This window comes from Lepidothrix coronata, unplaced genomic scaffold (genome assembly GCF_001604755.1).
Source record: "Lepidothrix coronata isolate B3197 unplaced genomic scaffold, Lepidothrix_coronata-1.0 Scaffold11, whole genome shotgun sequence".
Lineage (NCBI taxonomy): Eukaryota > Metazoa > Chordata > Aves > Passeriformes > Pipridae > Lepidothrix > Lepidothrix coronata.
The window spans coordinates 7774163-7788303 of record NW_016690191.1 but is presented as its reverse complement, the minus strand read 5'-3'; the positions used below and the strand labels follow the sequence as shown (position 1 = coordinate 7788303).

Below are 14141 nucleotides of genomic sequence, written 5' to 3'. Positions count from 1 at the left end.
TTTACCTGATGAGTAAGTACTTTAATGGATCAGACTGAACTAGAAAAAGTGAGGTCAAGACCTGCTCATGCAAAGTACTGGATTTTTGTTTAGTTAGTCTGACACACTTACATACAAGAAATTTAATTACTGAGCAAGAGGTAGAATCATCATCAAGTAAATTACCAAACCCATGAGTTACACTGTAATTCAACAAATGAGTTGAAAATCAGCTGGTATTTAAGTACTTTGCTGTCATCTCCTACAAAGGGGAGAGGAAAAAACATTGTTGAGACAGTAAAAGCTCCCTAATTTTCATATAAGTATTATATACACTATTAAATCATCATAACCACCAGTGACTGATGCAGTCTATTTTTATATTAGGGAATAATTTTCAATACATATTACTTATGATAGTAATATTAGAATTCCCTGACAATTTCAAATGCTAATTCAAAAATTTTGCTCAATTCATTTTTTTTTAACTCCAAATATGACGTTCAAACTAAGTAATTATGACACAGTCATTCTATAACAGCTTTTTGGATGACCTGTACAAGTGAAATCAAACTTTTCCTGCAAAAGGTGCTATTACAGACATTGTCTGCCTCTTATTATCTTTACCCTTCCATCACCAAGTTTGCTAATTCATACTTCTTTCTTGAGATTTTATGCAGTCTTAGCTCAATTTTCACCGTTAGCCATTTCCTGTAAACAGCAGTTCACCAAATAATTTCTATTTAAACATCACTCACTCCTTCCAAATATTGTGCACCTCACTAAGATGAGCTTTATAAACACAGGAGAAAACTTTCTAAGTGAAATATTGTTTAGGATAGGAGACCACTGTCTGCAGGATGTCCTCAAGTTTTGAGATCAAAGTCACATCCTTAACAACTTGGATGGTAGGACATTCTGCAAGCCACAGTGACCAAGACCAAAGCTTGTTTATAACCGAACTGAGAACTGAAAAACATTATACAAAATGGGGGGAAACCCACAACACTTATCAAGTGTAGAGTCCATGACTACTTTTAACCATTTCTTGAGAAGGTTACGTGTCTTTGGGCTTTCTGAAGTGTGCTGGGAAAGCATAAACATCCCTTCCAACTGAGTCTTTACTTTGATATGCTTATTTAGTAACAACATCAGTCACCTAAAGATAAAATTGTAGTTAACAGATGTGAAGTTCCAGCAGCAATCAAGAGAAAACCAAACATCTAAAAAAAATAAAATATATAAAAGTGGAATTAAGAGTGCCAGGAGAAAATAATATGTCTTTGAAAGTGACAAGAAATATGGTTCTTGTCAGAAAGGTATTTATTAATGACTGTTCTGAAAATGCTTATGGCTATAAAATGGAGATACATATGGAATATAATGCATGGAAGGATGCCCCATCCCTGGAAGTGTTCAAGACCAGGCTGGATAAGGCTTTGAGCAACCTGGTGTAGCGGAAGGTGTCCCTGCCCATGGCAGGGGTTTGGAACTAGATGATCCCAGCCCAAACCATTCTAGGATTCTATAAGCACAAATACAGAAGCATCACTACCTGCTGCACAACAAGGTCTGCATTAGAGAAGAAAAAAAATCACCTTAATACATTTCTTTATCATTAGGTAGTAGGCAAACATTCCTTTCTTCTACAGTAACTCTTTTCCAACTCCTGGAGTTCCACTGAGAGGAAAAGCTGTGGGGCAGCTGCAGCAGCAGCACCGAATTTGTGCAACACGAACCAAACCGCGGCTCCATCCAGAGCTTCCTCCCTGGCCTCGGGCACATCCCGCAGCTGCCGCGTGACCCACCCACCCCTCCGCAAACCTCCCCGGCATCCTCCTCAACACAGCACGGGGGTAAAGGCTTTCGATTAAAAAAAAAAAAAAAGGGCTTATCTACAGTGATCACAGATTAAGTAGCAGAAATATCAGTGCTGAAACCCCTCCCCAAAATCGAAGATCTTTTTTCCGTGCTATTTCAGGCAAAAATATTTGCTTGAGAACAGACTCAGTTCTGGGCTGGCCTACAAAACGAGATGGCATAAACATCAAAGGAACACACCAAGGCCATCTCGTCCACAGAACATTCAGGAGTAGAACTAGGATGAGTGCTTTATAAACACTGAAAACTTCCCAACTATTCCTAATCTGCTGGTCACTATCTGCCTGCAACATGTCAAGTGAATTGTAGCCAAGACACTAAAAATAAACTCTACTACTGGCTCAGAAAATAGTTTCAACATTCTATTTGTAATTCAGGTTGGGACAAAACTCCCTGTTTTAAAGATCCTTCCTGTCTGGTTGTCTGCTCTTTCCCTATATTATTTTGGGAGATTGATATGGAAATGCTAAAATCGTTCTTTATTGACAGGTCTCTTGCAAAATGGTCTCATGACAATGATTTTTGTGATACTGCACTCCATCATCACTCATTATTAGAATTATGAGAGAACTGTCTTTCACATCAAGTATTAAAAAAAACAAGGTATAACTGATCAAAGCAGGAGCTTTGAGCAGGAGATGAATCCCATCTGAAAGGCCGTCAAGAATTTCTTGACAATTTCTGAGGATAATCCCTACCTTACTTTTACATCCAAGGTGGATTGGATAAAATTTGATTTATTTAAATCTTTCCAGCAAAAACAGTGATTGTCAGGGGTTTTTTTATTTGTTTTCTAAATTTATTACAAAAACCCACAACACAAAACACTCTTATCATGTAATTTGACAAGTTTAGGAAAATAATTTAAATTATTCTGCTTGATTTTGTTAGGTTCAAACAACTCAGAGATGCCCAAACTAGAAAGACAACTTTAATGCTTCCTTTCCTCTTGCCCAGTCTTTCATAGAGGCAATGATTACTACTGCTATGACAGAGTAATTGGGTGATGTATTTAATTACCCTTTTCTATACACAACTCATAACAAGTTTAGCTTACCAATAATGATAAAATAAAGATGCATATCCTGTAATCATAAACACATATGGGGTGCATTTGAAAGTTCATTTCTTTTTTCACTTACAGAACTTGGAGAGTGTCTGTTATTTAAAGGAATGAAAACTGCATTTCACAATGTTTTATGTGCATCATACCTTAGACGCTGTTTTTTTGTGCAATTTAGTCTGCACCTACAGGTTTGATTGGTTCATGGAGGTTGGTTTTTTCTAATCCTTTCAAGAAATTTGTTTCAGCAAAGAAAAGAATTTAGGGTAAACCTCTGGTTTAGATTTTGCATTTTCTTCTGTAGCAACTGAAAACTTAAAAACCTTAGAACACTTGTCTCAAACTCATACTGCAAACATAATACCTGCAATTCTCAGCATAACTTATACATTTCATTAGACAACAAGACCCCATTTCCACTTTGGGGTAGAAAACAGACAGCTCAAGTGTACTACCAACTAAACCAATATTACTTCCTTATAATATTTTACCAGTCTTTCAAAAACACTCCAACAGTGATGTTTTACATAGGATGTGTCTTCAGAGGAGAGTAGTAAACTTAATGAAACTTAAAGCAAAAAGGGGAAACAAATGTACTAAGTCAGCTCAGCCTGCTAACCAACCCAAACCAAACAGAATTAACTCTGCAGGGTGATTGTCCAGACACTTCAGCACATTTCACAGATGGCCAGTGGTTTCAGTGGAAAAGTGAGGGAAACAAAAGAGCAACGCTAAGTAATTTGCCCGAAGTTATCTAAGCAGATTTTTTTAGGACTATGGATTTCTCAGTTGGGAGGAAGGGTTGGTAAAGACAGACAGCAAAGTAACTCCTCTATTTGATAAGATGCATTTTAGCCCTCCTGGCACCCACTGAGTTGTGAGAACAACAGAAATAACATTCCCTTCACAGTGCAAGAAGAAAAAGTGAAACAAAAAAACCCCAAACAAACAAACAAAAAAATCAAAGAAATCCATTTAGTACTAAGTAAAAGTGCTGCTAATTTGTCATTTCACTGGACAAGCAAAAGATATCTCCTACTGAAACTTCCTGTGTCTTTTAATAGGTTGTCTCTGTGCTCCTTTGGGGAGATACAGAAACAATAATGCCAAATAAACAGTGTGTTGGTGGTGGCTTTGACTTTTAAATACCATGCTGACAGGCCTAAGACTGCAACCAATGACAAATGAGGCAAACTCCAGAGTAACAGACGAGATGCTTTCTTGTTTCAGAAGGAAACAAAGAGTGCATAAAACAAAGTGCATATAAATATATATGAACACAACTCCTCAAAGATTTCACCTACACAGGACAAATGGAGTGACAGGTGACACAAACAGCACCAGTTGGACTGGCTGATCAGGCCACTGATTTGTAACCACACAGACAAGAAAGATTCGTCACACACTAAAGGATTTGGGGGAAGGCTCCTCACTTTCCCTAATCCTTACAATAGAGCACCTGTGATACAAGATAAACTCTAATTGCTCCCACAGTACTGAGATTTATTTCAGCCTGTACCCTCTAAAAAAATTAGCACTTTGCCACTGGCATCAGTAAATGCAAGGTCAGACCTTAATATAAAGTACCATGCAATTTTGATCAGGCACTCTAAAAGCAAACACTGAAAATACCACAAGACCAAACTTGATTTTATTTTGGAGTGCAACTCTTTCATGTTTATTCAACCTTTCATATCACAAAGCTAAACAAAACCTTATTGAAATTGACCTTTGATAAGCAACCCAATTCTAAATACAAATTTAAGTCATGCTGAAACATCAGATTTTCAATCAGCTGCCTATTAATGGAAACACACCCCTTCAAAAGAAACCAAGATTTAGACAGAAGTCTCTTTTGTAGATATCCCTAGTTTCAATTTACAAAACGTTTTGCAGTAGCTCATTACATATTTCAGTCCAACAATTACAAGTCTTTCAAGACAGCATATATACTGAAGAGCTTCTTTGTTTCCTATATAAAAGCTACTGTAGTCCTCAACAGCTGCAAAGACAGAGGATGACACAAGCAGGAACAGACTGGTAAACTTTGTCCTGTAGTTATAGCACTGTACGTTTAATCTTAGAAAAGTTGTTGTTCATTGTAGCTTAATGACATTCAGCATTTTCCATTAAATAGAATCTCTGTCATCTTGCTGTCTTGGAGAACACTTAGATATCAATCTTAGCATTTACAGGGTGAGAAAAGAGACACAGATGCCACATCTCAGAGGGCTATAATAAAATCAGCTGGTTCACTGTCTCAAAGTCTGGAAACAAGAAGTCTCATCACAAACATAAAATAAAAACACGCTCAACCTTTTTTTTTTTCCAGAAAAACAATCCTGCTATCGAATTTTGGATTTCATAATTTAAAAGCCATGTTAGTAGTAAGGCAAGTCACAGTTCATCTATTTTAAGATAAACTTTACAAATATGGAAGTCATTGTTTCTATAATTAGTTGCTTCTAAGTGGCAGATACTCTGGGAATGGTAAATATGCAGTTGGACTGGAAACACCAGCAGCAGGCCATTTAACAAAGCACAAAATTTCATCCTCCCTATTTACATTTAACATAGTCATTTCAACACACCACTTAAAGTAAATACACTATGAAGTGAGTCTTTCCCTTTTCCCTCAGCTCATAATAAGGGAATCATGCATAATTCCCTTCCCTTTCACAGAAAAAGTACCATGATCAGAACATAACAAAGTTAAATATTTAACTGTTTTATCTATATATAGAAAACAAACAAGTGGTACAACATGACAAGTTGGCATGTTTAAACTCAAAGCCAGAATATTCTAGGAAAAAAAAGGGAGGAAAATAAAACTTAGTATTTACAGTTACAAAAGCTTGTCCAAAGATAAAAAAAAAAAGCTACCAACATGATCTTCTTCTCTTACTTTACAGCATTTAACAGTATAACAACTTCTAAACAACCTTCTAAACCTATTCACATGAAATGGTAATATTTGAATGCTTTGTAGACAATGTTCTAAAAGGATTAATCCAAACTATTTATGTAAATCAGTTTTCTGATCTCCACGAACTAGTCAATGACAAATACCTCTGTGACCAAAAAGAAGATTTTCATGGAATCATATCAATAACATTTAAATTCACTAGAGAACACTCTAAAATAAGACCATACAAAACTCCCACAAAACCCAAACTTTCAAGGTTCAAGAGAAAGCAGCAGGCAAAATGTACAGAACAGGAAAACTGACATTTTCCAGTTTGCCTCAGTTGAAAACTCTGCCATGGGTAAGAAACACAAAAGGAAAGTGGACAGGATAAAGAGCACAAAACATTGATCCAGATCTACTTCTATGGCAACCATATTATCAAGCCACCTGTTGAACAGTCAGGAATAGCAGAGACAAGCAGAACAGGCTGTCTTTAAGCAATACTAAAACAAAAACACAGGTCACGGATTTCTCAACTTCACCTGATTTCTCAACTGTACTAAAAGAACCAAACGTCTTAATCACAGGGCAAAACAAGAGTGTAACACTGAGAAAAATCAAAGCACAGCAGTACCTTTGAGAGAAGTTGTTCCTCTTTAGTTTTCTACCATATTCTGCTTAAGCAGAAAGAGGCTTGTAGGTCATATGCCAAATTTTTTCTCTAGTAGGAAAATAACCTCCACTTAACTGCTGAAACCCATATGCTTTTTAATGGGAACAGTTTCATTCTGGTGTAGACAGAAGTAAACTTCCACACCCACTACAAAAATCACAACAATTCCTATCATAAAACAAATAGTTTTTAAACAGCTTTCTTCTGTTTTCGTCTATGTCAGCTGCCAAAATATCACTGAGCATATTATAACAAATGAAGTCATACCAGAATGTAGGCAACGGAAACCTGAAGGGCACTCAACAAGTGATATTTTTTTGTCATTTAGGTGTCCAAATAATCTTGTTACATGAAATTTCATACTGATTTACTAAGCCAACACCACAAAACCGTTTCCCCATCAAAATACCATTGAAACCCCATGCTACCACACTACATCAGTCCTAGCAGCTTATACTCTGATTCCACAGGAGTTATTCCTATCAGCATGAACAGTTACCACACTGTGCCTGAGAGAGCATTCTGAGGAAAGGGGAGGAGAGAATAAATCCTGCTAACACACATCTGCATGCTTTAATATTCATTTATCAGATGTCATGCAATACAGGTGGAGAAAGAAGCCCAAATAAAGGAAAAAATGAAACAGCTCCCAAAACTGATGCAACCTTACCAAACACTTACACCGGTAAAGGAGATTACATTCAATTCTTACAGCACAAAGGGTTCAAACCCAAAGCATTTATGGATCTCCTAATCAAGATGCTACTGTATAATGAGAAGACAAAAGCAACAAGATAGTTGAATCATATTAGAAACTCATCAGGTATTAATTATTTGTCTGCCTAGAAGCCTTACTCGTGGCTAAGGAACCAACAGGACCAGATATGCTGCAAACAGAGTAAACAAGAAGATGGTTCCTGCTTCAAAGAACTTCCCTGCACCTCCAACTCAAAAACCTGCACTTAGTTAAGACAGTCACAGTCAACAACACCCTACACTGTAAATAACACAACAACTCTCAGTTTTCATAAACTATTTTGAACAAATTCAAAGAGAATGGTTTGATAAAGGCACGTGTGTGAACCTCCAGTAGTGAAGAGCTCAAGCAACAAAGAATAAATATTTCACAAGTGTACTCCAGCAGTAATTCCAGATGAAACAAAGGGGTAAAAAAAAAATACAAACCACACCAAAATACAACACTTTAAAGCAGAAAACACTACAGATTGGACTAATGTAAATTTCACAGAATAAGATCAGTTTTTCTATATGAAGGCAAATAAAAAGCATAAAAAAATTGAATTTAAAATCATTACAACACCAGAAAGCCCAGTAAGAAAGCCACAGTGGGAGCCATCCTGTTATAAGACGTACTGCTCACTAACTTCCTTAGACATATGTACAAAATGAAAAGCAGTGTTTCTTTACAGAGCACATTATTGGTCATTATCTACTTTGCTACAGGAGCTTGTGTTATTTTATTCCTTAACCCTACTATTAGAACCCCTGGAGATGCCAAAGCTGAAAACTAGGAAACAAAGAGCTGTAATTCATGAATTTTCAACACATTCTGCAGAAACAGAAGCTTAAAAATAACATCAGGCTGTTAGGGATGACATCATTCATTTCAGATACATCTTTCAGAACTACCTCCTGACCATGAACTGTGTTACTGCACATATTTAACAAGCCATACCAACTCTTAAGGCCCAGCTTAGATTTCTTCATACCCCATATGGTCTTAAGAATAATTCAAACTGATTACCTCGGCAATGCCAAGTTTAATACTTAAGAAAAAAAAAATAGGGACCTGTAGAATTAGTGAGCTACACCCACCTCTCTCCCACTCAGCTACCAGACCATCAGCTGTGCCCTATCACTGAAAACTTCAGCCCGAACCTGACATTTACAGCATTTCAGCAAGAGTGACACCTCACTTGCGTTGCAAAGTTCCCAAGAAACCTGTTTCTTCCTCAAGAAACCAAGTCTCTCCTAATGACCAGGCAGGTTTAGACTAAACGCCGCTAACTGCAGTTTGCTTGAAACAAAGCCCGAAAGGCCAGGAGGGAGAAGATCAAAACGGAGCTCTGAATTCCCTTCGCATTCCCAGGGGAGCCGCTCCCGGTTTCGCAGGTCCCCGGGACAGCCGGGCCGGGAGCGGCCTGAGCCTCCCGCCCGGGCAGGGGTCGGACACACGCCGGGCTCCCTCTCCCAGCCGGGGGAACGCGCTGCCCGCCCCTCCGGAGGGCCGCTCCCGGGCGGGGCGGGTCCCGGGGCCCCTCACGGCCGCTCCCGGGGCCCCCGCCCCGCAGGCCGCGCCCCGCCCTGCCGTCCCTGCCCGCCGCTCGGCCCCCACCGGCGGCCCGGCCGGGGCTGACACGGCCCGACACGGCCCGGGCCCGCTCCGCTCGCCGCCCTCCCCGCCGCCCCTCCCGCGGCAGCCGCTCGCGGTGCCCTCGCACCTTGTCCGCTTTGTCCATGGCTCCCGCGGCGCCGAGCGGCGGCTCTACTGCGGGCGGCGGAGGGCCCGGGCCGCCTCCCCCATGGCGCTGCAGCCCCGCCGCGTCCGCACACGCCCGGAGCGGCGCCGGCCCCGCTCGCGGTTATCACGGGAACCGGGACCGGCTACGCCACGGCCGGGGCGGGGCGGGCGGCGGGGAGGGCCCAGCTGGGACGGAAGCCGGGCGGGCCCAGTCTGGGAACGCCCTCGCTGCCCCCCGGGGCGGGCGCTCCCCGTCCGCGTTCGGGCCGCACGAAAACAAGCGAGGCCGTGTCTCGAGCGTGACGGAAACCCGCGGGAAGGAGCGGGGGGAGCGCGTTGTGCCCCCGCCCGGGGCCGCCCCCCCCGCGGAGCGTGAGGGCGGCAGGTGCGCGGCGGGCCCGGCTGCTCGGGGGCGGCGCCGGGGGAGTCTCGGGCGGCGGTGTCCTTGAAATTAACTGGAACATCGAAGGAAAAAAAAAAAATCTGAGATTTATTTAGAGGCAGGAGTCTAAAAATGTCGCAGCGGCGTCTGGAGCCGGGCTGTGAAGGGACCGGGTGTGCGGGACCGGGGCGCTGCCGGCGAAGGAGGGGGATTGTAAAACGTGGGGTTTGGCACAGCTTGTGTGACGTCCCGTTATTTTGCTGCCCCGGTTTTAGTGTGGTTAATTATGAGTAACACCAGTGAAATCCATGAGACCCGTGTTCACCTAGAGACACTGGAGAACAGGAAACGAGTGAAGGAGCCGGTGCTGCGCAACAACACATGATCCCGTACGTGCGATCTCCATGGGATGGTCCTGCATTTCATTAAGCGTTAATATGTCTGCTGCCTTGGGTTTAATGGAAAAGGAGCATGATTTATTTACAACTTGGTTGATTCATGGCAAGGGAAAAAAAAAAGAACTAGACTAAGTATCTCTGTGAAAGACATACACAAAGGATATCCTAGAGCAGACTCTTGAGCACTTCCAGGTGAAATACATTATAAGTGTATTATGTATTAATACAAGAATCAGGTTTCTGCTTCGTGAAGGTTCTTGTGAGGAATAAATGGCTTGCCTTTTAAAGAAAAAAGCAAGCAAGCCTGGATCTGATTTTGACAGAGTTAAGAACTACCAAAAATGTCGCTACAGAGCTATCTTGCTAGAGCTTCCTAGACTGAACCTTTATAATTATTTAACCTTTCCAGATTTATGTTCATTATACTATGTAACAATTTGTTCTACTTTATACAAAATTTATTTCTTGGGTAAATCCACATAATGCCTTTGTGTTTTCTTAAGAGTTCCTCTTCACCATTAAAACCTCGCCTGTAACATGGGATTATGAAGATGGCTGTTGCGTTGCAGAGCAAGATCTCATCTTGCAAACAGATGACACGAACAGAGAACTTGCACAGGCCATGCCTGCCTTCTGTGCTACTCCATCCACATCAGCAGGATCCCTATGTAGGTGTAACTTTTGCTTACATGTCATTAATATTACTTAACATTCAGTGACATGTTTTCATGAGGTTGTTGTACACAGAATCATAGGATCATATGGGAAAGGGAGTGGGGTGAAATTGTAATCCCAATGAAATTTAACTATAGGGTTTCTATTAACTTCAGTGAGGACAGTTTTACTACAAATGAAGAGAACAGGAGGGCTGCTGCAGCACCCTAATTGATACAGAAACCTCAGTTTAACTGAGAAGCTGCAGCAGTTTACACTTTATATACACTTCTGTATCCCAGCACTTTCCTTGATGAGATTATATGGTCAGCAGAACTCCCACAAGTGTTCATGACTCTAAGAAGCCATTTCAAGGTGGTAACAAAGATTAATTTGAGGTTATGTTCCCAGGGGCTTTTACACAATGAGATTTATTTCAACACAAGAAGTCACGAAAGTAAAACTGTGGATTAGGCTGGTTGTACAAAGAGCTTTCAGCTGATGCAATGGAACAGCATTTCATCAGTCATTGATGAACTTAAATATGAGATGGAAATCTACAGATAATAATTATGAAACATATGCCACCTAAACTTAATCTCACTTAAACAACAAATCTCTACTGAGCAAAATATATTTTATTCCCAGTTGTTAAATGTGTTTCACTTATTTGTGCAAAATTAGGTTGATTTATTTCAAACCTAGTCACTTTTCATCTCCAAAGTAATGTGGGAGAACTTGCCTGACTTGTCAGAAAACAGTGAAAAAATCCCACTGAAACAAGTAGAACAATCATTTTCTTGTATTAGCACACCAGTGTTATAGTGTGGAATGCAGCTTAATTTGTTTAAATTGGTGCTGACCACAGAATATATATTATGACATTTGCTTAAGATAGTGGCTGTGTTTTTAAGAAATAATGACTCATTATGGCAAGGCTGTCCGTTATGAAATTCTTCTTTTGTTCCCAACATACATACCAACAGAAAGGTCACACTTGAAAGGGCTGTTATGCACAAACAACAAGGATGTCTAAGATCTAAATTGGGCAGTGATTAAAGAGATATCAGAGCTACATAAATCTGTGCAATATAAATACTACAGAAAGTCATGTTGGGTCACCCGAGTGGCCATTTGGGTGAAAAAAAATCTCAAGTCTCCCGTAAAATTTAACTGTGTTATCACCAAAAAGAAAAACATACCAAAGCACTCAGAACCAGTTATGTGAGATCCTCTATCCACAGCTATCACAAATATGCCAGGGTATCTGGTTACATCATCACCATCTTGATCGAGTGTTGAGTAAGAGAACCCAACCGTGTTACAGTCCTTAAGGAAGCCATAAAAAAATTCTAAAAACCCTGCTGAATTTAAACACGCTGGTAACTGCAGTAGCTGATTTTGAATATTCAAGCCTAAGGGTCCAGTTCTCAAATCTGGCAGTTCATAAACAATTATTGCTACTTTTTTATTGCAACATGGAGTAAGTAAGCAAAGAGTTTGTAAGCGAAAATGATGGTCAAACCTAGCAAGTGCTGATTGCTTACAGAAAAAATTTGTAAATTTTTGGGTGTTTATTGCTGCATCTCCTGGGTAGTGGAAATACCCTTCCTGAACACAATGGAGGACACAGGTCAAAGGAAGAAGAAAATGTAGGTCGACACAAAAATAAAAAATGGATTCTAAAACAAAATACCTCAGCAACATGGAAAGGCACTTGGTAGTGACTGTATTCAGAATTCAGATCACAGGATAACAAGCAAATTTAACAGCACATGTGCAGCCACTCACGCTCTCTACTTCCATAGGGTCTATTTACATTCAGTGGGTATAAAGTCCCACAAAACACATAAGGATGTGATTATGCACATCCCACTGAAATCGAGGCAGCTCCTTACATTGGAAGCTGAACATATGTACAGCCTTAACTGCACTGGCATGGAAACATGAAATAAGGGTTGCTCAGTAACACCCCCCTCCACCCCCTAGGTCTGAGCAGGCCGAGACTGAGCTCCAAGGCAGCAGCACCACCTGACCATGGACTGCAGCGGGTTTGGAGGCTGCCATGGTGAGCAAGGGGAAGAGGCAGCAGGAATAAAGCAAACTCCAAAATGACAGTTTTACTGGCCTGGGACTAAAATCTTCAGCATAATTAGAGAAAAGACAAGTACAGAAAGCAAAGTATATCTTGGCAAATAAACACTTGTACCTGCTGGTACAACATGTGGTGTTCTGCACAGGCAGCTGGGGACAGACAACAGGGAACATCACTGGAACCAAAGTGGGAAGGTGAGCCGGGAACTAGTGCATGAATCTGAGAATCACGATTCTGATGGCAACATGCAATTACTACCTGGCAGCAGCCAGAGTGAGCCCAGCTCTCCCACCGAGAGCAGAGAGGCAGCAGAGCCAACTGAGACAGATCCTGCCATGCAGCTCTCTGTACCACAGCCAGGAAGGGATTAGCCTTTACTCTTGCTGTAATGCCTCCAGTTATTACAGCTAAGATTTGGTACTACATATGCAATTATTATAACACAGATACACTTTGCAATCTACCTTCCCACAGATTTAGAGGCTTTTAAGACAGTGATAATCCTTTCTGTCAATATCTTAATTAACACTTCACTAGTTGATTAGCTTGTAATGTATTTTACCTAGTTCTCTAACCCAGTTCTAAAATATATTATTAGCACTTTGAAAATAATAAAGTAACAGCTAAACTTTCAAAGTCAATATTAACATCTCTATATGGAAATTTAGTTCAAATAATTGCTGTATTTTTGAGAAAGCAAGGGGTACTGTCCAGAGTGATGTCATTTTACTCTTACTCCATAAATACACAGTTCCTGCTCAAGTAAATTAATTTACTACCTCTCAAAAAAAATACAATCTTCAAATACAGACATAATGTTTTACAGCTGACAACTTCTGAGTAATTACAAAAATCAGTGTTTATTTACAGACTACAATTCAAATACTTTCATTATATTATTCTACCAGGTGCATTTCAGCTGCCTTGCCATTTTTCCATTTTTTTGTTTGGTTGGGTTTTTCTTTTTGTTCTTATTGTTCAATACATTTTTAGTCCTATTTAAAAGCAAAATGAAATCCTCACTACATCAAGGTTTCAGATCCAATCCATTAGAGTAGGACTTTGAGATGCAAAAAGAATACATTCCTCCCAAGTATGCTTGATAAATAAAATAAAAAATATAAATCTGAAATGCAGACATAGCACCCACATCCTCCCAGATTTCATTTTCACGTTGTTCAGTTTTAATGCATAAGCTGCCAGCAACTCAGAAGAAGGGTTTATATATACACAGCTTAATCACTGTTGTAATCTCACAAAAGATTACAACAGCCATTAAAATGTTCCTCTGCAAACAGTGGTACTGGTACTAAGATGCCAGTTTGTCTTGCACCAACAGCAACAAAAAGTATATAAAAAGACCCCAGAAGCTGTGAAAAGTGTGGCTCTGACAATCAGTGACAACTGCAGACATTTAATGACTGGAACTCAGACTGGAGAACACAGTGTGGCTGCTTTACCACGCCTGGAACAACCTGCAGTGCAAGTGTTTCCTGAAAAAAATTTCATTCACCCTCTTCCTTCAACTGCTTGTTCACCTTTCCTGAGAAGGCAGAAATGACACCAGAGCCAGATCTACCAGGGACCAGGTGGGCTACAGCAACTACTGGCGATTTCTGCTGCCGC

The 14141-nt window shown here is 40.5% G+C and overlaps 1 protein-coding gene and 1 long non-coding RNA gene across 2 annotated transcripts in view; one reads left to right on the top strand and one right to left on the bottom strand.

The window, feature by feature from the left end:
* Positions 1–9091, bottom strand: part of SECISBP2L (SECIS binding protein 2 like) — a 29499-nt gene extending 20408 nt beyond the window's left edge. The window contains exon 1 of the mRNA XM_017805051.1: positions 8967–9091. Within this exon, the coding sequence (XP_017660540.1) occupies positions 8967–8984 (18 nt within the window). The 5' untranslated portion in view covers positions 8985–9091. The remainder of the gene's footprint in view (positions 1–8966) is intronic.
* Positions 9092–9404: 313 nt separating this feature from the next.
* Positions 9405–13520, top strand: LOC108492578. The gene is made up of 3 exons (XR_001873153.1): positions 9405–9757; positions 10270–10434; positions 12410–13520. It is a non-coding gene; the product is annotated as an uncharacterized LOC108492578 (long non-coding RNA).
* The last annotated feature ends 621 nt before the right edge of the window (positions 13521–14141 follow it).